Raw genomic sequence first — 26,776 nt, 5'->3', positions numbered from 1 at the left:
CTCCTCTGATTTGGTGCCATTGTTTTTCCAGCATGTGGTTCATTTGCATGGCATTCCGGAGAACATCGTCTCGGACAGAGGTTCCCAGTTTGTTTCGAGGTTTTGGCGGTCCTTTTGCGCTAAGATGGGCATTGATTTGTCTTTTTCATCGGCTTTCCATCCTCAGACAAATGGCCAAACCGAATGAACTAATCAGACTTTGGAGACATATCTGAGATGCTTTGTTTCTGCTGATCAGGATGATTGGGTGTCCTTCTTGCCTTTGGCTGAGTTTGCCCTTAATAATCGGGCCAGCTCGGCTACTTTGGTTTCGCCTTTTTTCTGTAATTCTGGTTTCCATCCTCGTTTCTCTTCAGGGCAGGTTGAGCCTTCAAACTGTCCTGGTGTGGATACGGTGGTGGACAGGTTGCAGCAGATTTGGACTCATGTGGTGGACAATTTGACATTGTCCCAGGAGAAGGCTCAACGTTTCGCTAACCGCCGGCGCTGTGTTGGTCCCCGACTTCGTGTTGAGGATTTGGTTTGGTTGTCGTCTTGTTATGTTCCTATGAAGGTTTCCTCTCCTAAGTTTAAGCCTCGTTTCATTGGTCCGTATAAGATTTCTGAAGTTCTCAATCCTGTGTCATTTCGTTTGGCCCTTCCAGCTTCTTTTGCCATCCATAATGTGTTCCATAGGTCGTTATTGCGGAGATACGTGGCGCCTATGGTTCCCTCCGTTGATCCTCCTGCCCCGGTGTTGGTCGAGGGGGAGTTGGTGTATGTGGTGGAGAAGATTTTGGATTCTCGTATTTCGAGACGGAAACTCCAGTACCTGGTCAAGTGGAAGGGTTATGGTCAGGAAGATAATTCCTGGGTTTTTGCCTCTGATGTTCATGCTGCCGATCTAGTTCGTGCCTTTCATTTGGCTCGTCCTGATCGGCCTGGGGGCTCTGGTGAGGGTTCGGTGACCCCTCCTCAAGGGGGGGGGGTACTGTTGTGAATTCTGTTATCTAACTCCCTCCTGTGGTCATGAATGGTACTTCGGCGAGTTCTGTCCATGGACTCCATCTGGTGGCTGTGAGTGGAGCTGCTGCTTCTGAGGTTCCTTACACAGGTGACGTAGTTTAGTCTTAGGCAGGCTGCTCTATTTAACTCTACTCTGATCGTTACTCCATGCCACTTGTCAATGTTCCTGTACTGGTTCAGTTCGCTCTTGGATCTTTCTGGTGACCTGTCTACTCCAGCAGAAGCTAAGTCCCTACTAGTTAATTACTTGTTCATTGTTTCCTTGTCCAGTTGGCTTTCATGATTTTGCCTTGCTAGCTGGAAGCTCTGGGATGCAGAGTGGCATCTCCGCACCGTGAGTCGGTGCGGAGGTCTTTTTGCACACTCTGTGTGGTCTTTTGTAGTTTTTTGTGCTGATCGCAAAGATACCTTTCCTATCCTCAGTCTATTTAGTAAGTCGGGCCTCCCTTTGCTGAAACCTGTTTCATTTCTGTGTTTGTGACTTTCATCTTGACTCACAGTCAATATATGTGGGGGGCTGCCTTTTCCTTTGGGGAATTTCTCTGAGGCAAGGTAGGCTTTATTTTCTATCTTTAGGGCTAGTTAGCTCTTAGGCTGTGAAGAGGCGTCTAGGTCGTGTTAGGTACGCTCCACGGCTATTTCTAGTTGTGTGATAGGATTAGGGGTTGCGGTCAGCAGAGCTCCCACTTCCCAGAGCTTGTCCTGTGTGAGTTTAACCATCAGGTCGTTCCGGTTGCTCCTAACCACCAGGTCCATAACAGGCGGCGCCGGCAACTCCTGTTTCTTATAGAGACTGTGTGCGGCCTGTGCAGCTTACTCCCTCAGTCAGTTCTTAGCTGCTAAGGTGCCAGGCCTTGTCTCTGTTACTCTTGTGTTCCGCCACCCAGGGGGGCATTGTACCCTGGTCTGTTTCCTGTGTAGCCACCCAGAGGGGCGTCGTACCCTGGCTTGTGTCCATGCCTCTGTGCCTTGCCTCGTTCCTGACTCTGTCTTAGTCTAGTCCTGTTCCTGTGTCCGTTTATATCCCTGTCTTGGTTTGCTTTTTCTGCTGTGCGTACTCTGTGTCTCGCTTTGCTTTGCACTCTGTATCTAGCTTTGCTTTGCTCTGCCCTCTGTGTCTTGCTTTGCTCTGCTTTCGGCTCTGCTCTCTGCGACCTTGCTTTGCTCCTTGCTCTGCATTCTGTGACCTTGCTCTGCACTCTGTGGTTTTGCTCTCGGCTCTGCACTCTGTGTCCAGCTCTGCTCTCTGTAGCTTTGCTCTGCACTTAGCTCTGTACTCTGACTTTGCTCTGCACTCTGTGGCCCTGCTCTCTGGCAGGGCTGCCACTAGAAATTTCGGGGCCCCATGCTGGCAAAATTTCCAGGGCCCCCTTGAGACTCTGCCCAGGCTCCACCCCAGCCCCGCCTCCACGCTCCACCCCTCAAACTGTCCACAGTCCCACCGCTCTCTCTTGGAAAAACTCCACTTCTCACCATATCACACATATAGCCGGCAGCTTTTGTTTTGGCCAAAAGATTTTTTAAGCCGCCACCATAACACGGTAGACACTTTTGGCCGGGCCCTACTCTACTGTAACCTATTAAATATTTGTTAAGATATGCAATACAATTTAGGTATATTTTTATTTATAATGATGTGTGCAAAACTGTAAAGCGCTGCGGAATATGTTAGGGCTATATAAAAATAAAGATTTATTAATTTATTTTTCAATTTTTAAAATGACCAATAATATCACATACAAGGAACAAATACCGCAACACCATGTCCAGACCACATATTACCACCAGTGACCGAATAATATCACATGCAAGGAACAAATACCACCGCACCATGACCAGACCACATATTACCACCGCACCATGACCAGACCACATATTACCACCACATAGTGACTAAATACTACAATTCTGATCAGTAATAAAAAAAGCACCATACTATCACCATAAGTGCCAGTATTCACAGGAGATCTGTACTTAGTATGCAGTGTCTGTGTACAGATAATACAGTGATCACTGGTGACATTATATACAGGAGTTCTGTATATAGTATACAGTGTATAGTGTCAGTGTATAGGTAACACTGATTCACCAGTGACGTCTCTAGGTGAAGTCCTTCATCTTTCATCCAGCACAGACCGCCATCACTTCATCCAGCCAGGACTCGTCTCTGCACGAAATAACACAGTTATCTCAAGCTCCGCTTGTAGAACACATTACTTAATTTTTCCCAACTTCTACATTACACCACATGAATAAAAAGAGGCGACATAGTATTACTCTGCACAGTAACAGGACCGCCCCCTCATTTAAAACAGTATCCTCAAAAAATAAAATAAATACATCACTGCAGTAATAATATCCCTAAATTAGTCCCTATGGTAATAATATTCCCCATCCTGGCCACCGTGTGTCTCATTCCTGGCGTCAGCCATATGTTCTCCCATCCTGCCCTCATGAGTATCCATTCTGCTCCATATGATCTCCCCATCCTGACCCATCTGTCTCCATCATATCCATCCTGCCCCATGATCCTGCACGATCTGTCTCCAATTCTGCCCCCAGTGTCGCCAATCATGCCTCCATGTCTGCAATCCTGGCACTTGTCTCCAATCATGCCCCCATGTCTGCAATCCTGCCACTTGTCTCCAATCATGCCTCCTGTGTCTCCAATCATGCCCCATCTGTCTCCAGTCATGCCCCCATGTCTTTCATCCTGCCCCGTGTCTCCAATCATATCCCATATCTCCATTCTGCCCCTGTGTCCAGCATTCTGCCCCTGTATTCAGCATTCTGCCCCTGTGTCCAGCATTCTGCCCCTGTGTCCAGCATTCTGCCCCTGTGTCCAGCATTCTGCCCCTGTGTCCAACATTCTGTCCCTGTGTCCAGCATTCTGCCCCTGTGTCCAGCATTCTGCCCCTGTGTCCAGCATTCTGCCCCTGTGTCCAGCATACTGCCCCTGTGTCCAGCATACTGCCCCTGTGTCCAGCATAATGCCCCTGTGTCCAGTAAAATGCCCCTGTGTCCAGCATAACGCCCCTGTGTCCAGCATAATGCCCCTGTGTCCAGCATCTCTGCCCCTGTGTCCAGCATCTCTGCCCCTGTGTCCAGCATCTCTGCCCCAGTGTCCAGCATCTCTGCCCCTGTGTCCAGCATCTCTGCCCCTGTGTCCAGCATCTCTGGCCCTGTGTCCAGCATCTCTGCCACTGTGTCCAGCATTCTGCTCCTGTGTCCACCATACTGCCCCTGTGTCCAGCATACTGCCGCTGTGTCCAGCATATTGCCCCTGTGTCTAGCATATTGCCCCTGTGTCCAGCAAAATGCCCCTGTGTCCAGCATAATGACCCTGTGTCCAGCTTTCTGCCCTTTTGTCCAGCATTCTGTCCCTGTGTCCAGCATCTCTGCCCCTGTGTCCAGCATCTCTGCCCCTGTGTCCAGCATTCTGCCCCTGTGTCCAGCATCTCTGCCCCTGTGTCCAGCATCTCTGCCCCTGTGTCCAGCATCTCTGCCCCTTTGTCCAGCATCTCTGCCCCTGTGTCCAGCATACTGCCCCTGTGTCCAGCATACTGCCCCTGTGTCCAGCATAATGCCCCTGTGTCCAGCATTCTGTCCCTGTGTCCAGCATCTCTGCCCCAGCATGTCCAGCATCTCTGCCCCAGCATGTCCAGCATACTGCCCCTGTGTCCAGCATACTGCCCCTGTGTCCAGCATAATGCCCCTGTGTCCAGCATAATGCCCCTGTGTCCAGCTTTCTGCCCCTTTGTCCAGCATTCTGTCCCAGTGTCCAGCATCTCTGCCCCAGCGTGTCCAGCGTTCTGCCCCTGTGTCCAGCATACTGCCCCTGTGTCCAGCATACTGTCCCTGTGTTCAGCATACTGTCCCTGTGTCCAGCATACTGCCCCTGTGTCCAGCATAATGCCCCTGTGTCCAGCATAATGCCCCTGTGTCCAGCTTTCTGCCCCTGTGTCCAGCATTCTGCCCCTGTGTCCAGCATCTCTGCCCCTGTGTCCAGCATAATGCCCCTGTGTCCAGCATCTCTGCCCCTGTGTCCAGCATCTCTGCCCCTGTGTCCAGCATCTCTGCCCCTGTGTCCAGCATTCTGCCCCTGTGTCCACCATACTGCCCCTGTGTCCAGCATACTGCCGCTGTGTCCAGCATATTGCCCCTGTGTCCAGCATAATGCCCCTGTGTCCAGCATAATGCTCCTGTGTCCAGCATAATGGCCCTGTATCCAGCTTTCTGCCCCTTTGTCCAGCATTCCGGCCCTGTGTCCAGCATCTCTGCCCCTGTGTCCAGCATCTCTGCCCCTGTGTCCAGCATCTCTGCCCCTGTGTCCAGCATCTCTGCCCCTGTGTCCAGCATACTGCCCCTGTGTCCAGCATAATGCCCCTCTGTCCAGTAAAATGACCCTGTGTCCAGCATTCTTTCCCTGTGTCCAGCATCTCTGCCCCAGCATGTCCAGCATACTGCCCCGTGTCCAGCATACTGCCCCTGTGTCCAGCATAATGCCCCTGTGTCCAGCATAATGCCCCTGTGTCCAGCTTTCTGCCCCTTTGTCCAGCATTCTGTCCCAGTGTCCAGCATCTCTGCCGCAGCGTGTCCAGCGTTCTGCCCCTGTGTCCAGCATACTGCCCCTGTGTCCAGCATACTGTCCCTGTGTCCAGCATACTGTCCCTGTGTCCAGCATACTGCCCCTGTGTCCAGCATAATGCCCCTGTGTCCAGCATAATGCCCCTATGTCCAGCTTTCTGCCCCTTTGTCCAGCATTCTGCCCCTGTGTCCAGCATCTCTGCCCCGGGCCCCCCTCCCCGGATCGCCGCTCTCAAAAAAAAAAAAAGAGTTCTTACCTGGCCGTGCTCCTGCGGCGGGCGAAGCTCCCTCCCTCCAGTGCCTCCACGCAGGTGAAGGACGCACTCGCTGGCGGCTGACAATGACTTCAGACGCCGGCGAAGTGCGACTGTGCACTGCGGCCGCTCAAGTCAGCTGCCAGCATCCGACTGACTGGCGGCGGCTGTTAACTATTGACGTGCGGGCACGGGCCAGCACGTCAATAGTGTGCCGCAGAGCCTGCAGGGGGGGCCCGGTGAGCAGATGAGACGGGGCCCAATGCGGGCCCCCTCTGCCCACCGGCCCCATATGCCAGTCATGGCTGTAATGCCCTGATGGCGGCCCTGCTCTCTGGCTCCGCTCAGCTCTCGCTCTGCGGCTCCGCTTCTTGTGGTTCTACTTTGTTCCGCTCCTTGTGGTTCTACCTGGCTCCACTCCTTGCGGTTCTACTTCTCCCGCTCTTGGCTCCGCCTCCTGCATTTCTGCACTTGGCTCTGCCTCCTGCTTTTGGCCCCGCCTCCTGCATTTCTGCACTTCGCTCCACCTCCAGCTCTTGGCTCCGCCTCCTGTGTTTCTGCACTTGGCTCCAGCTCTTGGCTCCGCTTCCTGCGTTTCTGCACTTGGCTCCACCTCCAGCTCTTGGCTCCACCTCCTGTGTTTGTGCTTGGCTCCGCCTCCTGCATTTCTGTTCTTGGCTCTAGCTCCTGTGCTTTCGCTATGCATCCGCTCTTGCGGTCTTTCTCTACCTATTCTTAAGTCCTCCTGTCTGAACTGGTTCTTACCTGTTTTACATACCTGCCTGCAGACCGGTCCCTACCGGTTCTTCCAGTGTACCAGTCTTGTCCGCCTGTCCTGCCATAGAGCCAACTGTGCCCGCCTGCCTGCCTGCCAGTGTCTCTGTTGTACCCATCTGCCTGCCTGTGTCCCAGCCGTGCTCGCCTGTCTGCCTGAGTGCCAGCCGTACCCGCTTGCCTGTCTATGTTCCGTTCCCCGGTGGGATCAGCAGCCATAGCCAGACACCACCATGGAGTGTTACCTGGTAGCTTCCTATTGCACAAGTCTGACCTCACCATCAGAGGCTCCAGCGAACACCTAGGAAGCTACTTAGTTACGCCCCTTACAGGGTAGTTTGGTCTGTGGTCCAGTGGGGCCACACCCCCGCGTGTATGACAGCTGTACAGCCACATGTGGGGTATTTCTACATTTAGCAGAAATTGTGGAACAAATTTTGGTGCCATTTTTACCCAACTCCCAGTGCGATAAATGTAAAATCTGGGGCCTAAAACAAAAGTTTGGTGGTAAAAATGTATTTTTTTCTTCACTGCCCAATGGTATGTAATTATGCGACCCACCTGTGTTATCAATATGATTACTGCACCCCTAGACAAATTCAATGAGAGGTGTAGTTTGAAAAATCGTGTCTATTATGGGGAGTTCTGCTTTTCTGGCACCTTAGGGCCTCTGCCAATGTGACATGGCACCCTCAATTAGTCCTGCAAAGTCTGAACTGCAATATGGCACTTCTTCCCTTCTGAGCTTTACACTGTGCCTCAAAAGTATTTTCCAACCACATATAGGGTATCGGCGCACTCAGGAGAAATTGCACAACAAACTTTGGGGTCTATTTTATGCTATCCTTGTGAGACTGAAAACATTTGGGGCTAAACCAACATTTTTTTAGGAAAAATATATTTGTTTCATTTTCACAGATCAACGTTGTAAAATTCTGTAAAGCACCTGTGGGTTCAAGGTGTTCACCCCACTTATAGATAATTCCGTGATGGGTCTAGTTTTCAAAATGGGGTTACTTGTGGGGGTTCCACTATTTATGCACATCGGGGGCTCTCCAAATGCGACATGACACCAGCAGACCATTACATCAAAGTCTGCATTCCAAAACGTCACTCCTTCCTTTCTCAGCCCTGTTATGTACCCAAACAGTAGTTTTCCCCACATATGGGTTATCAGCGTACTGAGGAGAAATTGCATAACAAAGTTGTGCATCCATTTTTTCCTGTCACCTTTGAGAAAATAAAAAATTGGGGGGCTAAAAGAACATTTTTTGTGGGAAAAATGTGATTTTTTTTTTATTTTCACAGCTCTACGTTATAAACTTCTGTGAAGCACCTGGGGGTTCAAGGTCCTCACCACACATCTAGATAAGTTCCCTGAGGGGTTTAGTTTCCAAAATGGTGTCACTTGTGGGCATTTACCGCTGTTTAGCCACATCAGGGGCTCTCCAAACGTGACATGGCATCCCCTAATTATTCCAGCAAATTTTACATTCAAAAAGTTAAGTGGCGTTCCTTCCCTGCTATTCCCTGCTGCTTCCCTGCACTCAAGCAGTGGTTTCCCCCCACATATGGGGTATCAGGGTGCTTACAGAAATTGCACAGAAAATTTTGTAGTCCATTTTCTTCTTTTACCTTGTGAAAATACAAAAAATTGCGTCTAAAATAAAGTTTTTGTGAAAAAAAGTAATATTATTCTTTCCACATTCCTATAGTTCCTGTGAAGCACCTGAAGTGTTAATAAACTTCTTGAATGTTGTTTTGAACACCTAGAGGGGTGCAGTTTTTAGAATCGTGTCACTTTTGGGTATTTTTTGTCATATGGATGCCTCAAAATCACTTCAAATGTAATGTGGTCCCTAAAAAAATGATTTTGCAAATTTTGTTAGAAAATGAGAAACCGCTGGTAGACTTTCAATGCTTATAACTTCCTAACAAAAAAAATTATGTTTCAAAAATTCTGCTGATGTAAATAAGACATGTCAGAAATGTTATTTATTAACTCTGTGGTGTGACATGACTAAGTGTATAAAAATTAAAAGTTTGAACATTGCAAAATTTTTGCAAAATGTTAGTTTTTTTCACAAATAAACGCAAGTCAAATAGAACAAATTTTGCCACTGTCAAATCAGTGGTGTCCATTGAAGCGTTCCAGAGTTACTACCTCATAAAGTGACACTAGTCAGAATTGTAAAATTTTGCCCGGTCATGAATGTGAAAATAGGCTGGGGGATGAAAGGGTTAAATTGTGTAAAAAAAATAAAATTAAATTCGCTGATTGCGTTAGATATAGGATTAGCAGAATATGTAGTAAACATTTACTGTAGTAATCTACTATATAATTGTCTAAGGGTCGCGAGACCGCTGCGTCATCATCTCGTGAAACCGCAATGCACTCTTCACTGGACTGGAGCGCGTGAGGAGCATCGGTAACCGCTTCGATCCGGGGGCCAACGGAGGGTGAGGATATAACTATTTTTTATTTTAATTCTTTTTTTTTAACAGGAATATGGTGCCCACATTGCTATATACTGCATGGGCTGTGCAATATATTACGTGGACTTTGCTATATACTACATGGGCTGGGCAATATACTACACGGGCTGTGCAATATACTGCATGGGCTGTGCAATGTATTACGCGGGCTGTGCGATATAGTACGTGGGCTGTGCAATGTACTGCGTGGGCTGTGCAATATACTGCACGGGCAGTGCAATATAGTACGCGGGCTGTGCAATGTACTACGTGGGCTGTGCAATATACTGCGTGGGCTGTGCTATACACTACGTGGCCTGTGTTATACACTACGTGGCCTGTGTTATACACTATGTGGCCTGTGTTATATATTGTGTGCGTGGTACTGCGTGGGCTGTGCAATATACTACGCGGGCTGTGCAATATACTACGCGGGCTGTGCAATATACTGCGTGGGCTGTGCAATATACTGCGTGGGCTGTGCAATATACTCCGTGGGTTGTGCTATATACTCCGTGGGCTGTGCTATATACTCCATGGGCTGTGCTATATACTCCGTGGGCTGTGCTATATACTATGTGGCTGTGCTATATACTACGTGGCTGTGCAATATACTACATGGGCTGTTATATACTACGTGGCTGTGCTATATACTACTTGGCCGGCCGCGGACAGGCGCAGTCCGGCTGCGAATTGGCACGGGATTTGAACCACGCTTCGCTAATTGGTCGCGGCCGGCCGAATCCTGTGTATTCAATGTATTATTCTAAAATCTTCATAAATAAACTACATACATATTCTATAATACCCAATGCGTTAGAATCGGGCTACCATCTAGTTAGCTTATAACACAATATTTTTTACTGATCTATAGAATTACTGTTAGCATGTCAGTGGAGTTCGGTCAGTAACTCTTTTCACATACGTCCTCTCGGTACATTAATAGTACATTAATTTTCTGCAGATTTAGACATTTACTGTAAAATTATTACAGTAATTATTTTGCTACAGTTTTTTTCTATTAATCCATAATTTATGGTTCGTATTTGGCTAGTTTCACATTTGCGTTCGAATCCGCAGCGTTTAATCTGCATCCGCAAGTGCAGGAAAAAACGAATAGAAACACGTACAAACGCAGCGCTTTTTAGACACATGCGGGAACGCATGCGGTTAATAAAATGCTGCGTTTTCACGCTTTATCATGCGTTTTGTCATGCATTTGCGTTTTTTGTGCCCATGGTGGAAAATTTTACAGGAGAAAAATCCAGATAACCAGACACCACCAATGGGACTACAGAGGGCGTGTATTATGGGATATCTATATATAGACCCTAGGACTGCTGAAATCTTAACAGTGTGCTACTGTATCCCGTGTCATGATGGATCTTCGCATGGAGAGCTTTTATTTCCACCTGGATTTAAGCATCAAGCTGTTTCTTGCCTGTGCGTTTGCTTGGGAGCAACACAGAAATCGCGAAAGATGGAGAAGGACACGACGTAGGCGTTTTTGGCAACACCCCATTATGGAACTACGTGAGAGTCGTGGAGCCTGTCACATGCTATATGGCGAGCTTAATGCCAACCTGGACAAATTCCCAGAATATACCAGGATGTCGCAAGACTCTTTCCGGGATTTGCTTGGTCGTGTCTAAGGAGCCATCCGGAGACAGGACACCCAGCTCCGTAGAGCGATTCCACCAGAGGAACGTCTGCTGGTTACATTAAGGTACGTAACAATTCTAAACAAATGCCAGTCCTAATTTTGGTTGTTCTGACATGTATTCTTTAACAGAACAACACAATAAATAGAATTGATTGTAAAAAATTTTTTAGTTATTTTATTACAGATTTCTGGCAACCGGAGAGAGTTTATCATCCCTCCACTTCCAATACTGGCTTGGAATTTTCACCCTGTCCGGAATAGTTGCGGACACCTGCCGGGCTTTGTGGAATGTTCTCCGGGATGAGTTTATACCCCTACCCACTGCGGACATGTGGATTGAAATTGCTGAAAAATTCTGGAGTGTGTGTGATTTCCCCAACTGTTTGGGAGCGGTGGATGGAAAGCACATCCGCATTATCAAACCAGCCAGAAGAGGATCGGAGTACTTCAACTATAAAAAATATTTTTCTGTTGTGCTCATGGCAATAGCAGATGCGGACTGTTGCTTCATCGCCATGGACATTGGAGCTTTTGGCTGTGGCAACGATTCTCAGACTTTCAAGAACTCGGATATAGGCTGTGTATTGCAAAAAGTTTAATTTTCCACAGCCACGACCTCTCCCCAACACTCAAGGTCCACCAATGCCATTTCTTATGGTTGGGGATGAGGCCTTTCAGATGTGTGAAAACCTACTGAAGCCATATTCCAGTCGGGAATTGAACCACACTAAAAGGATCTTTAACTACAGACTGTCCAGGGCCCAAAGAACAGTAGAGTGTACCTTTGGGATTCTAGTCTCAAAATGGCGCATTCTTGCAACAGCCGTTAATCTAAAAATGGAGACAGTCGATGAGGTTGTCAAAGCCAGTGTGGTTCTCCACAATTACATAATGGCTAAGGAGCTACCCAACATTGAACTGGATGAACCAGTTTCAAACCCCTTGCCAAATTACCAGCATCACCGGCTGTGGTCAACTGCTGAAGTTGGCCACATGCGGGACCAATTTGCTGCCTTTTTTGATTCTGATATTGGACGTGTGGCATGGCAGGACAATATTGTGTCAAATGTCCTGTTGGGTTTGGGTCTGTACCAGTTATGTTTTAAATGTTACTAATAGTTGTTGTTAATAAACTTTATATTTTTGGTATCTTGACCGTATCTCCTATGTATTTCCTCTACAAACCACTTAGGTTGTTAGTGGTAAGGTTGTTGACGTCATTGCGTCCTGATTCTGTTCTGCAGTATATATTGGAAGCAAACTGAAGAGACGATGGCTGTTTAATACAAAACAGATCTATACTCATCAAGTCAGGTGTCAGAAATAATGAATTCATGATGCACATATAACAGCCTGATGAATTCACTATTTCTGACACATGTCCAGGTGAGCATAGATATGCCTTGTATAACTGCCATCGTCCCTTCACTTTGTGTGAAATAGATTACGTACACATAAGAGAAAATGAAGGTTATACAAGGCAGTTCTCTACTCACCAGGTCAGGTGTCCTAACTAATGAGTTTTTGAACACATGACCTGTTAAGTTTAGTTCAGCATTGTATTGCCACCATTTTCTCTTCAGTCTGCAACACTAGTCACAGACTAAGCAGAAGAAAGAGATTATGTATAAAATACAAGTATACATTTTTTGGCCCACAAAACTGCAGTGTTGTACTTGCTAACTACTGGAGCTATGATGTGGGCAAAAAATAAAGTGTGCGGCGCAGTTTTTTATTTGGCGAACGGTGTGTGTTGCCGGCAGCGAAATACGCAATTAACCAAACCTTTTTGGGGGCAAAAAACATTATTATTTATTTTTCTAACAAAAAAAAAATTAACTGCGCCTGCTTGGGGTAGAGTTCTGGAAACGGGGGGTATGTAGCTGTGAAGCTTGACTCACTGTGGACAACGCAGGGGTGGCAGGAGAAGGGGCAATTAAATTACTGGGGTCTGGCAGATCGGGGATGGGGCTCGATGCATGAGAGGGCTGAGACACACTGGAAGGGTGAGACAAACCTGACATAACAGACACATTGGGAGGTGAGGGGGAGGAATAAAAATAGTCCCCTTTTTTTTCCTTTTTGGGATTGGCGCTGCAGTCTGGGGAGCCTCGGTGGGCCTGGTCATAGTGGCCAAACTGTCACTGTCTTTGTCCCACTGCTGCTGCTGCATGGTTGCAGTAGGAGTTTGTAAGGCAATGCCAGGGTCCTGCTGCATCGTGGTGGTGGAGCGGAAGGGAATGAATGCCAGGGTCCTGCTGCATCGTGGTGGCGGAACGGAAGGCCATGCCAGGGTCCTGCTGCATCGTGGTGTCAGAGCGGATGGGAATGCCAGGGTCCTGCTGCATTGTGGTGGCGGAGCGGATGGCCATGCCAGGGTCCTGCTGCGGCATGGTGGTGTCAGTGGAGGAGGTGCAAGCAGGAGCAGTAGTTGTCATGGTGGTGGTGGTGGGCTGTCCTACAGCACTCGGCATGGTGGTGGTGCAGTAGTGGTGTCCGGCAGTGATTGGAATGGAGGTGGCTGTGCAGTGGTATGCAGCAGAGGTCGGCATTGAGGTCAAGCATGACAATGTAGGCACAGGTGGATATGCCGCCACGGTCTGCTGAAAATACCAACTCTGCTGCATAGCCTGCACGTAAGCAGCATTGCAGGCCTGCATGACACTAAGCTGGAGATCAGGAGTAAGGTGTTCCAACATGCCCTGTTCAATTTGATTAAAAAAATGATGTGTTGGCCTCTGGAAGTTGGCTTTTACTTGGTCAAGGCTTTTGGTGACCTCCTGGATACGTGTATTCATATGGCTATGGCCTGCTCGCCCTCTGCCACAGTGGAGGAAGTGCTCTAAAAAAAGGAAAAAAAAATTGTCACATGTGTAGATGTGACAGTGAATACTTACCAATCTGAGAAGGTGAATACTCACTTCACTGACATGTTCGGCTTGTGAAGGCCCAGGACGCTGCTCCTCATCAGAAGAAGATGACATTCTGATGCATGCAGAAAGAAATGGCAGAAATTAGGACATGTAGAGACAGAAAATAGAAAATAAAGGCATTGGCTAGGATATACTCACATTGTTCAGTCTTGTTTCCTCCAAGGTGCTTTTGTCTTTCTGGTCTGGTTCTCTGTCTGCTGAGTAGTGACCTGCAAATGTCCACTCCCTCCCTTTATCACTTTGTATGTGGGTGGTGGCTAATCAGTGTCTAGACATGTTTTCATGTGGTGCCACACATGCGTTCACAAACGCAAGCAAACGCATGTGCTTGCGGCTGCATGCATTCACATAGACAGCAATGCTTTTTTTGCAGCATTCTATCCGCTAACAACCGCATATGTTTGTAGGCGGCAAATTGATGCCTCTAAAATTACTACATGTAGCGTTTACTTCGCCAAACCGCAGATGACGAAACGATGCATGCGTCGTCAAACGCGGCAAAACGCAACCGATCGCAGACACATGCGCCTCTAATGTTAAATATAGGAATACACAACACATGCGGATAATTGCGGAAGAACACACACAACCTCAAATGTGAAACCGGCCTTAGTTAGTTGCAGGAGTCCAGTAATTATTTTCGTTTTATTAACGTCAATTCAGTATATTTTATTTAGTTTAGAAATTAACTAGAAAATTAATGTAGTGCTGGTAGTTATTTTGCTTCTATTTTTTCTACTAATATTTAGATTTAGTTAGTCAGTCAGTGAGTTACAGGCATTCTTTTTTCTTCAGGCATTTTTTTTTCCACTGACGTCTGCTCAGTACATTATTTTTAATTTAGAGATTTACTGGAAAATTAATGTTTAAATTATATTAGTGCAGGTTTATTTTTACTAACCCATAAATTTACAGTTGTGCTTCACATGGGAAGAATTTAACAGCCAGAAATGTTGTCAATATTGGATTATGGATATTTTTATAACACTCCAGTTTCCCACATGGTTATGACCTGGATACACTTTGAGGCCATTCTCAAGTTTTTGTATTAGGCCGGGATCACACATGCGAGAAACACGTCAGTGTCTCGCATGTGAAATCCAAGCTCTGGAGCCGGCACTGTGGAGCGGAGCGTGCGGCTCCATGTGTTGCGCCAGAGCTTGGATTTCACATGCGAGACACGGACGTGTTTCTCGCATGTGTGATCCCGGCCTTATAATGATAATGTACAGTGTCCACCCAGAGAAGACCCCTATTCAAAATTAAGCTGGTCATTGATCGCTTCAGCCACATATTTGCTGAAGTTTACATTCCACAAAGGGACTACTGCGTAGATGGGTACCTTATCCACTTTAAGCCTGAGGCTTAACCCTTCTCAACATATAACGGATATTTACTACCTGGATAACCAATGAGGGCCGAGTTTGAGGTGCCTCTAAAACTTTGAGACGCAGTTTCAATGGTACAAATAATTTCCCTGAAGGACAAGCACGGGCGTCCCCCTGAGCCTTCAACACCTTTCCCTCCAGCTCAGAACACATGGCAGAGATGGCCAACCCTTTCTGTAAAATAGAGACAGAGTTATCCGAACAACCACCCCCGAGAAGCGCCAAGATACATAATCAGTTTTGATGTTCTTAATCCCAGGACAATAAGTGACAATAAAATTAAACCTGGCAAAAAAGAAAGACCATCTAGCTTGTATAGGATTAAGACGTTTAGTGGATTCGAGGTAATACAGATTTTTATGATCCGTAATGACAGTGACAGGGTAGACTGCCTCCTCCAAAAAAATGACGCCACTCCTCAAAAGCCAACTTCATGGCCAAAAGTTCTCTATTGCCTACATCATAGTTCAATTCGGCCCACGATAACTTTTTTAGAAAAGAAGACACATGGATACCACTTACCAGGAGACAACCATTGAGGGAACACAGCCCCGACCCCCACCTCAGATGCAACAGCCTCAAGAATAAATGGTTGAGAAGCATCGGGTTGAATGAGTACAGGAGCAGTGGAAAAGCATTTCTTCAAAGAAGAAAATGCTGATGTGCGCAGTTGTAAAACCTTGAGTAGTCTGTACCTTTCTTTGTCATGTCAGTGAGGGGTTTAACAATCGTCGAGATATTTTTGATACTTTCAATAGTAGTTAGCAAACCCCAAAAAGTGTTGCAACGCTTTCAGATTTTCTGGCAGATCCCTTTTCAGAGCTGCACGGACCTTATCAGGGACCATCCGGAAACCTGACTCATACAGTATACTAAGAACTAGGAAACCAGGAACTGAACCTCTTGTTTAGCAAATACACATTTTTTTAATTTGGCGTAACGAGCATTATCCTGCAAAACCTGTAACACCTGCCAGACGGGTACCTGATGTGACTTGAGATCAGTTGAGTATATTAAAACATCGTTAAGATACACCACTACAAATCTGCCCACAAGGTGGTGAAAAATGTTGCTAACAAAATGTTGGAAAATGGCGGGGGCATTAGTCAAATCAAAGGTCATGACAAGGTTTTCATAATGCCCTTCAGGATTGTTAAAGGCCTTTTTCCACTCATGCCCTTCCTTTATCCCAATCAGATTATAGGCTCCACTGAGGTCCAAATTAGAGAACCATTTTGCCCCAACAATCTGATCAAATAAGTTGGGAATGAGTGGAAGAGGATACGGGTTTAGGATAGTAATCCGATTTAACTCACGAAAATCTAAATAAGGACATAGGCCCTATCTTTCTTTTTTCACGAAGATGAACCCCATCGCTACAGGCGAAGAGGAGGGTCTAATATGTCCCTTAGCAAGACTTTCAGATATGCAATCTTTCATGGCCAGCCTTTCAGGGCCAGATAGATTGTATAATTTGGTCTTGAGTAATTTCACTCCAGGGAGCAAGTTTACGGGGCAATCATACGCGTGAGGAGGCAGTTCTGGCACCCCTTTTCTGGAACAGATTAACAAAATCAGACAGAAAAGAAGGTATGGTTTTATTGGAAACAGTAGAAATGATGGTACCTAGGCAATTATTTTTGCAGAAATCACTCCATTTGAATATTTCTCTGGACTGCCAGTCAATAACCAGATTATTCACAGTTAGCCAGGGAAGGCCTAACACAATAAAAGCATGGAGACCTTCCAAGATATAGCAAGAAAGGAGCGCACTGTGAAGAGCCCTTATGCGCAAGTTCACATTATGCACTACTTGCATAACATTTCCCTGACCAAGAGGTGCAGAGTCTATTGCAAATATGGGGATGGGCTTGGCTAAAGTACTACAGGGAAGACCAAGGTCTGTGCGAACCAAGTATCCAACATATTGACTCCTGCCCCATTATCCAAGTGGATAGATATTTTCTCAGTTTTCATACCAATAACCACTTCTGCGAGTAAGAAAAACTGAGATTTACATGTGGAGGAGATACATATACACCCAGGTTGTTATGCTTCACACAACCTATGATTAGAAGTTTTCTTATGGCTTTTGTGCTTTGGTAAAGAAGAACAGATATCAATGAAGTGCACCCTTTGTCCACAGAAAAACCACATCCTCATTTTATGGCGACCCGCAAGAGACTCACACTGAGGGGTGCCCTTCCTAACTGCATCGGTTCTTCAGCACACACAGGGAGAACCTCGGTTTTAGAAAGTACCATAGGGGGAGAAGTCAAAACAGGTCTATCCCTAAGGCGTCTATCTATGCGTATGGCTAGAGCCATGGCGACTTCCAACGACTCAGGAGTTTCGCAAATCGCTAGTGCGTCTTTTAATCTTTCATACAAGCCCTGACAAAACTGACTCCTAAGAGCAGGATCGTTCCACCAGGTGTCAGTAGCCCATCTACGGAACTCTGAGCAGAATTCCTTTGCCAGCCAGTCTCCCTGATGGAGCTACGTAGCTTAGACTCAGCAAGAGAGACACAGTCCGGATCATCTTACATGAGGCCTAGAGCCTCAAAAAACCCATCAAGAGACAGTGAGTCTGATGGAAGGGAGAGGAGCCTCAAACTGTCCCTGGCACTGGGAGCCTAAATATTCCTGTCCCGGAGGTACTCTTGAAGATAAAGAGGCCTGGGTCTGCGATCTTTCTATGCTCCGGTTAAACACTAATCTGTCTCCTCCACCACCCCATGAGAAATGGGTTAGAAAAGTGCAGTAAACAAGACACAAAGACGAAACAGGGATGACAGAAAACCTCTATCATACAAAAGCACAAACCAACAATAGTGACGAGGATAGGGACAGGGAATAAGGACCAGGAGATAAACATATATGTACTGCAGCAAAATGCAGATCACTACTACAACTACACTCCAACCACTTAGCTTTAGCACTCAGCACAGGAAGACAAAACTTTTACCAACAGGGACTAACCGCCCAGAGCAAGTATATATAGAGGGAGTAAATGATAAGCAGTTCCAGCTGAGAACAACAACAGGCTGTATGGTCTCTGCCAGCATGGAAAGAGTCCTTAACACTCTCGGCAGTGAAGGAAAGCAAATCCATTTAAAATAGGACATGAATCACACCATATCTAAAGAAGACCTGTGATTCATTCCCCAATGTGACTGTCTAACTCCAGGTCTTCCAGAAGGATGTGACACCTTTGTGACACATACTTGCCATCACCCCATTCCCTATAAAAACCTCAAGAATTACTCATTTCAGGTTTTCACAGGAAACAAATCTAGCTTTGCTGATACTGCAACTTAAGTTACAATGCACACACTGAATAGACAAAGGTTTCCAGCATCCGCATTTGAAAAAGTTTTAAAAATTGATTTTATCAAATTACTCCTTAAAATCAAAATAAAGATACTGTAATTAGTAAATTTAGAAACACATGGTTTACAAATTTTGAACTTGCAAAGGGTAATTAATGATTTGGGAAGGTTATAAATAGTGGTGCTGGTGTCAGGGTTTTCCTGCTGGGAATCGTTGTCTATATCGCTGGAGCATCGCTGAGTGTGACGGTACCTTAAGACAAAAACCACTATGTTATCAGAGAGAAGAATCTTAAACAGTATATTCGCGCTGATAGACCCTGTCTTTTTAGGAAAGGAATTTGCTCATACAGAAGCACACTTCCTGGTAGAAATGTCCACGGATGATAGTGTGCTATGATGGTATTCCCCGGGTATGGGACTCTAAAAACAGTGCAAGTAATCAAAACAATTAGGCATATATATGCAATGCAACATAGGTTGTTGTCTAAAGTCTCTAAGCATTAAATACAATGAAATATCACAGTCTATTACCATATCGCAGAGTGCAGTGTCCTGGCAGTGAAGGACCTGGTGTCTCTCATGAAAATGATGTTGTGCCATTGTATGTCAATGAGTGTGTCTGTGGAACAATGCAGGAGAGCTGACCCGGCCGGTGGCAGCTATTCCGTAAGGTGCCTCCAATTGTCGGCGGGGATCCAGTCACTGTGTCCAGCACCGCATGCGGAGTACATGCGGCTGATGCAGATGGTTAGCAGGACCTTTGTGATGCGATGGATCACGTGGTGTCCGCGTGACTGAGCCTAGTTATGGATCGCGAAGAGGACCATTAACCAACGCATTTTGGAAACTCCGCTTTCCTTCTTCAGGGATGGTCCTCCTCCTGGTAAGGAGTCCTTATATACCTTCATGGAGGTCAAATGATGTTAGTCAATAAAAAACAAAAAGTTCATTTTCGCTGTTGAGTCCTCTAGGGATCAAAGTATACAACATAAAGATCCATCTGCTCTCTATGCCCCTGACATAGACTTAATATAGTTGCCTTTACGCCAGTGTAGGTGTACAATTTCATGGTTTTCCACAAAGTGTTTAGATAGTGGGTGGCCTATATATTTTTTCTTTATATTTCTGATGTGCTCATTTATATTTATATAAATAACACTGCACTCTCCTATATGGTAATAGACTGCGATATTTTATTGTATTTAATGCTTAGAGACTTTAGACAACAACTTCTGTTGCATTGCATGTGCAGCTCTGACAAAAATTAAGAGACCACCATATCAAAACCCAGTCATGGGCAGCCCAATCTCCAGACGTGAACCCCATTGAAAACCTCTGGAATGTAATCAAGAGGATGATGGATAGTCACAAGCCATCAAACATAGAACTGCTTCAATTTTTGCACCAGAAGCAGTGTGAAAGACTGGTGGAAAGCATGCCAAGACGCATGAAAGCTGTGATTAAAATTCATGGTTATTCCACAAAATACTGATTTCTGAACTCTTCCTGAGGTAAAACATTAGTATTGTTGTTTCTAAATGATTATGAACTTGTTTTCTTTGCATTATTTGAGGTCTGAAAGCGCCATTTTTTAAAAATTTTGACCATTTCTCCTTTTCAGAAAAAAAATACAAAATGTATTGCTTGGAATTTCAGAGACGTTGTCAGAAGTTTATAGACTAAAAGAACAATTTACATCTTGCTCAAAAATATACCTATAACGAGAAAAATCAGACAAACTGAACATTTTGCAGTGGTCTCTTAATTTTTGCCAGAGCTGTATATGCCTATTTGTTTTGATTACTTGTACTGTTTTTATAGTCCCATACTTGGGGAATACCATCATAGCACAGTACAAAGTGTGCTTCTGTATGAGAAAATTCTTCTCTTAAAAAAACAGAGTCTATAAGTGCGAATATACTGTTTAAGATACGGTAATTATATGATTTGTAGGTTCGAAATGTAGAGGCCACATGTTTCGGAAATTACTATTTATCTTCACTATGATTTTATCTTCCTTATGAATCATTATCTTTATTTATCTTCAATTTGAATTCAATTTAAAAAAAATATTCAACTGTGAATTCCAGAAACCTTTATCTATACACTAGTTGCATTGTTGCTTAATAGCCGGTCTTTTTACCATGCACCGCACCCAACTTACCAATTAATGTATACAGGAACTGGTGATCTGATGTATCTTTTTTATTACTGCAACCCAACCCAATTATAGGAGACATGTCATATTGAAGAATCAGCATGATCATGTTATAGGAGATTAAGTTGTGGAAAAAATTACTCAATTTAACTTGTATTTTATTAATTTAAAGAGTTTTCACTATTTTAGCATGTTAAACTGTCCAATGAATAGTGGCTGCATAGCTGAATAAAGCATATTTTTTATTTTATAATTTATCATCTCTGTTATGGAAATATTAGCTAGTAAAGTTTAGATATTCATTATTGTTAAGCGCAATCGGGTGTTAGCAGAGATTCATCTCTTGGGGCTTGTAAAAAAAAACCCAAATAGAGTAATCTATTTCAAGTGTTTATTTCTGTTATTGTTGATGATTATGGCTCACAGTCAATGAAAACCTAAAAGTCATTATCTCAGTAAATTAGAATACTTTATAACACCAGCTTGAAAAAATGATTTAAAAATCCGAAATGTTGGCCTACTGAAATGTATGTGCAGTAAATGCACTCAATACTTGGTCAGGGCTCCTTTTGCATCAATTACTGTATCAATGCGACGTGGCATGGAGGCGATCAGCCTGTGGCACTGCTGAGGTGTTATGGAAGCCCAGGTTGCTTTAAGAGCAGCCTTAAGCTCATCTTGACAATACCCCATAGATTCTCTATGAGGTTAAGGTCAGATGAGTTTGCTGGCCAAACTTGTTTTGAAACCAGGTATTGATACTTTTGGCAGTGTGGACATGTGATAAGTCATGCTGGAGAGTGAAATTTCTATCTCCAATAAGCTTGTCGGCAGAGGGAAGCATGAAGTGCTCTAAACTTTCCTGGTATACGACTGTGCTGACTTTGGTCTTGATAAAACACAGTGGACCTACATCAGCAGATGACATGGCTCCCAAAACCATCATTGATTGTGGATACATTACACTAGACCTTGGAAATCAAGGTCCCAGAGTCTAGAGGAAGAGTGGCGAGGCCACAATCCAAGCTGCTTGAGGTCTAGTGTGAAGTTTCCACAATTAGTGATGGTTTGGGGAGACATGTTATCTGCTGGTGTAGGTATTTTGAAGTTTTCAATTTTTTTCTCATTTAGCGATCGGGTAATTTTTTTTATATTGATAGATGGGGCGATTGTGAATGTGGCAAGCATTCGGTACTTAGTTATGGAGGCGTAGGTTCAGTCACCGCTCTGAGTATACAGAGCGGCGGCTATAACCGCGCCCCCTGGACCTCACTGACAGCCGGCTTCAATGTAGAGGCATTGTTAATCAGGGCCAGGGGCGCGGTTACAAAGGCCGTTCTGTATAGTCAAAGTGGTGACTGAACCCACTGCGCCCCACCCTCCATGACTGATTACCGAATGCTTGCAGAGAGAATAAATTTAATTTCTTCCCCACTGCACTCGGCTATGTGCAGGCACTGGGCAGGATAATAACGCTGTTAATCTGCAGATTAACAGCATATCTGCAGGTTCACAGCATTTTTTCTGGTAACAGGTTCCCTTTAACTCTAGTCCACAACATCTCAGTGATTATTCTAAATTCTGTGTGCATTCATGTCAAAACAATTTATTTTTCCATACCCACCTACTTATATTGTGTTGCACCTGGATACAATCCCTGCAGGAAAGCCACAGAAAAGATGTCTACAAAGGAAAAACATTATGATCTCTTATTTTCTTGCTATAAAGGTATACTATGGGGAAACAAATCATTGATTGAAGAAGATTACCATACACATGTGAAGTTGGCCATATTTCTATAAGTCAGAAGCTAGGTAGTTACAAACATTTGCATTGGATGCCTTTTTTCTTACAGGAATATTGCCATTTTATTACTCAATTGCTATTTTGGGTGTGGGTCCAACAGCTATCTATCCCGGTTTTAACCTGGTTCTCTTTTGGCTGCAAGACCGCAGCAAGAGGAATTAAATGGGACAATTGATTGCAATTCAAAGTATATGTCTATGAAGATGTCATGATAGCCGAGTGCTTCACTATCTTAGTCAGTGCCTGTAGACTCTGAATCTTGTGGATAGGTGATAATTTATGTAGATCATAAATTTCTAAACATGAAATTACTTCAATTTCATATATACAGTGGGTGCGGAAAGTATTCAGACCCCTTTAAATTTTTCACTCTTTGTTTCATTGCAGCCATTTGGTAAATTCAAAAAAGTTCATTTTTTTTCTCATTAATGTACTCTCTGTGTTAGGGCTAGCGGAACACACAGAGTAAATATAGATGTTTTTATTGTTATTGGTGCGTTCGCATCCCGGGGTCCACCGTGCAGAAGAACCTGCTGCTGGAAAACGGTGGCACTATATGGCGGTATAGACTAACTCAGTTAATTCACTGAGTAGCTGTGAAAGCAAAGCACTGTGCCCTGTTAGACTTCACAGAGGCACAGGCTAACTGCCCAAACAGAGAGCATTCAGTGGTCACGCATGCACACAAAACTCCTCGCCGGAGGTGCCAGCATTCTAGGGGCTTATTTCAGCCAGGTCCCTGAATACATACACACACAAACTCCTCGCCGGAGGTGCCAGCATTCTAGGGGCTTATTTCAGCCGGGTCCCTGAACACACTCTACGTGACCACACTGGCGCAGAGCACTTAACATGGAACAATACTAACACATGGCCGTGCGGCCATGCGAGTCTTAAATAGTTGCAGCACGTGCAGGACCTTCCTAGAAGGACCAATGAGAGGCTACCACAAAGCCAGAGCACCCACAGGACCTTCCTGAAAGGACCAATGGACTTAGCTGCAGTATCTAACCATGTGACCCTCGATCTCCACTGAGAGATCTTACTCTGGGCGTGCTCAGAACGAGAAAAGCAGGACTTAGTCCCAGAAGCATCTGCTTGCTGCTGCCCAGCACTGGCTTCAATGGCAGAAGCAGGAAAAGCAGCAGTAACTCTTTGTACAGAGTGGGACTGAGCAAGACACTGGAACTGACGTCTCTGCTGAGCAGGCTCCACTGCGGCAGGAGAAGAATGAGAGACCGCAGCGGAGATGCCCCGAGATTCCCCCTGTGCAGAGGCGGGAACTCGACCCCTAACACTCTGCACCCCATCTTGACTGAAAAAAATGGAAATGTAGACATTTTGGGAAATTATTAAAAATGAAAAACTGAAATATGACATGGGCATACGTATTCAGACCCATTGCTCAGACACTCATATTTAAGTCACATGCTGTCCATTTACTTGTGATCCTCCTACAGATGGTTCTACTCCTTCATTGGAGGCCAACTGTGCTAATTAAACTGATAGGACTTGATTTGGAAAGGCACACACCTGTCTATATAAGACCTCACAGCTCACAGTGCATGTCAGACCAATTGAGAATCATGAGGTCAAAGGAACTGGCCAAGAAGCTCAGAGACAGAATGGTGGCAAGGCACTGATCTGTCCAAGGTTACAAAAGAAATTCTGCAGTACTCAAGGTTCCTAAGAGCACAGTGGCCTCCATAATCCTTAAACGGAAGAAGTTTGGGACTACCAGGAGTCTTCCTAGACCTGGCAGTCCAGCCAAACTGAGCAATCAGAGGAGAAGAGCCTTGGTGGGAGAGGTAAAGAAGAACCCCAAGATCACTGTGGCTGAGCTCCAGAAATGCAATAGGGAGATGGGAGAAATTTCCACAAAGTCAACTATCACTGGAGCCCTACACCAGTTGGGCCTTTATGGTAGAGTGGCCCGACGGAAGTCTCTCCTCAGTGCAAGACATATGAAAGCCCGCATACAGTTTGCTAAAAAAAACACATGTATTACATCGTCTTACCAAAAAAGGTATGAAGTGACTAGAAAATACATGGATAAAATATTGCTTTATTAAAACTCGAATTAAAAATGGTTTAAAAAAGACAGGGACAAAGTGGAAAAAGGACCTCCAATAACGGTCAGGGAATGGTACAGTCAAAGGGAAAATATGCAAATTGTTTTACTTTTTTTTTTTTGCTGAATCATATTTATTAAAAAAAAATGTTTTCAGATTAAACAGAAACACAACAATTCTGCAAACAGAGCAGAGTAGAATAATAATACAATAAGAAAACAGACAATCCAACGCAAGGGGGGGGGGGGGGGGAAGGGGGTAGGTACACATAGGTAAGCAACTGTAGATTATTTAGATTGAAGGTCTAAACATTAGCTAATCTACCAAAATACCGGTTCCTGAAAGTCAAGGCTCCATATAAACTAAACAGCCAGGCACAAAGCAAGAATTTGTCACGGGCCGAGATATCAGATCCCGGATCACCACAGCACAATGCTCTTCACGAAGGGATAGAGGAAAACCGGCTATCAAGCCACGGCTTTCAGATCTGAGACTTTTTTGTTTTTGATGATGCAGATAACACCAGCGCCCGTTCGTATTGGCAATGAAGGTTCATCCTATCAATCACAGATTGTATGGTCGGTGCGCTAGTCACTCTCCACTTGGAAGCTATTGCCAGTCTAGCGGCTATAAACAAATGTGAGAACACACCTCTCAGTTCATGTGGGATCTCATCGAAACCAATATGCAATAAAACCATACTAGGTCGCAGGGCCATCCGAATCCCAGTCGCCTCCGCTATCACATCCTCCAAACTAACCCAAAGATTCAGTAATTTCGGACACGACCACCACATACAGTTAGGGCCAGAAATATTTGGACAGTGACACAATTTTCGCGAGTTGGGCTCTGCATGCCACCACATTGGATTTGAAATGAAACCTCTACAACAGAATTCAAGTGCAGATTGTAACGTTTAATTTGAAGGGTTGAACAAAAATATCTGATAGAAAATGTAGGAATTGTACACATTTCTTTACAAACACTCCACATTTTAGGAGGTCAAAAGTAATTGGACAAATAAACATAACCCAAACAAAATATTTTTATTTTCAATATTTTGTTGCAAATCCTTTGGAGGCAATCACTGCCTTAAGTGTGGAACCCATGGCCATCACCAAACGCTGGGTTTCCTCCTTCTTAATGCTTTGCCAGGCCTTTACAGCCGCAGCCTTCAGGTCTTGCTTGTTTGTGGGTCTTTCCGTCTTAAGTCTGGATTTGAGCAAGTGAAATGCATGCTCAATTGGGTTTAGATCTGGAGATTGACTTGGCCATTGCAGAATGTTCCACTTTTTGGCACTCATGAACTCCTGGGTAGCTTTGGATGTATGCTTGGGGTCATTGTCCATCTGTACTATGAAGCGCCGTCCAATCAACTTTGCAGCATTTGGCTGAATCTGGGCTGAAAGTATATCCCGGTACACTTCAGAATTCATCCGGCTACTCTTGTCTGCTCTTATGTCATCAATAAACACAAGTGACCCAGTGCCATTGAAAGCCATGCATGCCCATGCCATCACGTTGCCTCCACCATGTTTTACAGAGGATGTGGTGTGCCTTGGATCATGTGCCGTTCCCTTTCTTCTCCAAACTTTTTTCTTCCCATCATTCTGGTACAGGTTGATCTTTGTCTCATCTGTCCATAGAATACTTTTCCAGAACTGAGCTGGCTTCTTGAGGTGTTTTTCTGCAAATTTAACTCTGGCCTGTCTATTTTTGGTATTGATGAATGGTTTGCATCTAGATGTGAACCCTTTGTATTTACTGTCATGGAGTCTTCTCTTTACTGTTGACTTAGAGACAGATACACCTACTTCACTGAGAGTGTTCTGGACTTCAGTTGATGTTGTGAACGGGTTCTTCTTCACCAAATTAAGTATGCGGCGATCATCCACCACTGTTGTCATCCGTGGACGCCCAGGCCTTTTTGAGTTCCCAAGCTCACCAGTCAATTCCTTTTTTCTCAGAATGTACCCAACTGTTGATTTTGCTACTCCAAGCATGTCTGCTATCTCTCTGATGGATTTTTTCTTTTTTTTCAGCCTCAGGATGTTCTGCTTCACCTCAATTGAGAGTTCCTTTGACAGCATGTTGTCTGCTCACAGCAACAGCTTCCAAATGCAAAACCACACACCTGGAATCCACCCCTGACCTTTTAACTACTTCATTGATTACAGGTTAACGAGGGAGACGCCTTCAGAGTTAATTGCAGCCCTTAGAGTCCATTGTCCAATTACTTTTGGTCCCTTGAAAAAGAGGACGCTATGCATTACAGAGCTATGATTCCTAAACCCTTTCTCCGATTTGGATGTGGAAACTATCATATT

General features: G+C 45.0%; 1 protein-coding gene across 2 annotated transcripts in view; it reads right to left on the bottom strand.

The window, feature by feature from the left end:
- Positions 1–26,776, bottom strand: part of OTOP3 (otopetrin 3) — a 130,115-nt gene that overhangs the window by 44,672 nt on the left and 58,667 nt on the right. For both annotated transcript variants that reach the window (XM_069752146.1, XM_069752145.1), the window contains exon 4: positions 22,196–22,254. In XM_069752146.1, the coding sequence (XP_069608247.1) occupies positions 22,196–22,254 (59 nt within the window). The remainder of the gene's footprint in view (positions 1–22,195; positions 22,255–26,776) is intronic.

This window comes from Ranitomeya imitator, chromosome 2 (genome assembly GCF_032444005.1).
Source record: "Ranitomeya imitator isolate aRanImi1 chromosome 2, aRanImi1.pri, whole genome shotgun sequence".
NCBI classification, from domain to species: Eukaryota; Metazoa; Chordata; class Amphibia; order Anura; family Dendrobatidae; genus Ranitomeya; species Ranitomeya imitator.
This window is presented reverse-complemented; position numbering and strand designations above follow the sequence as displayed.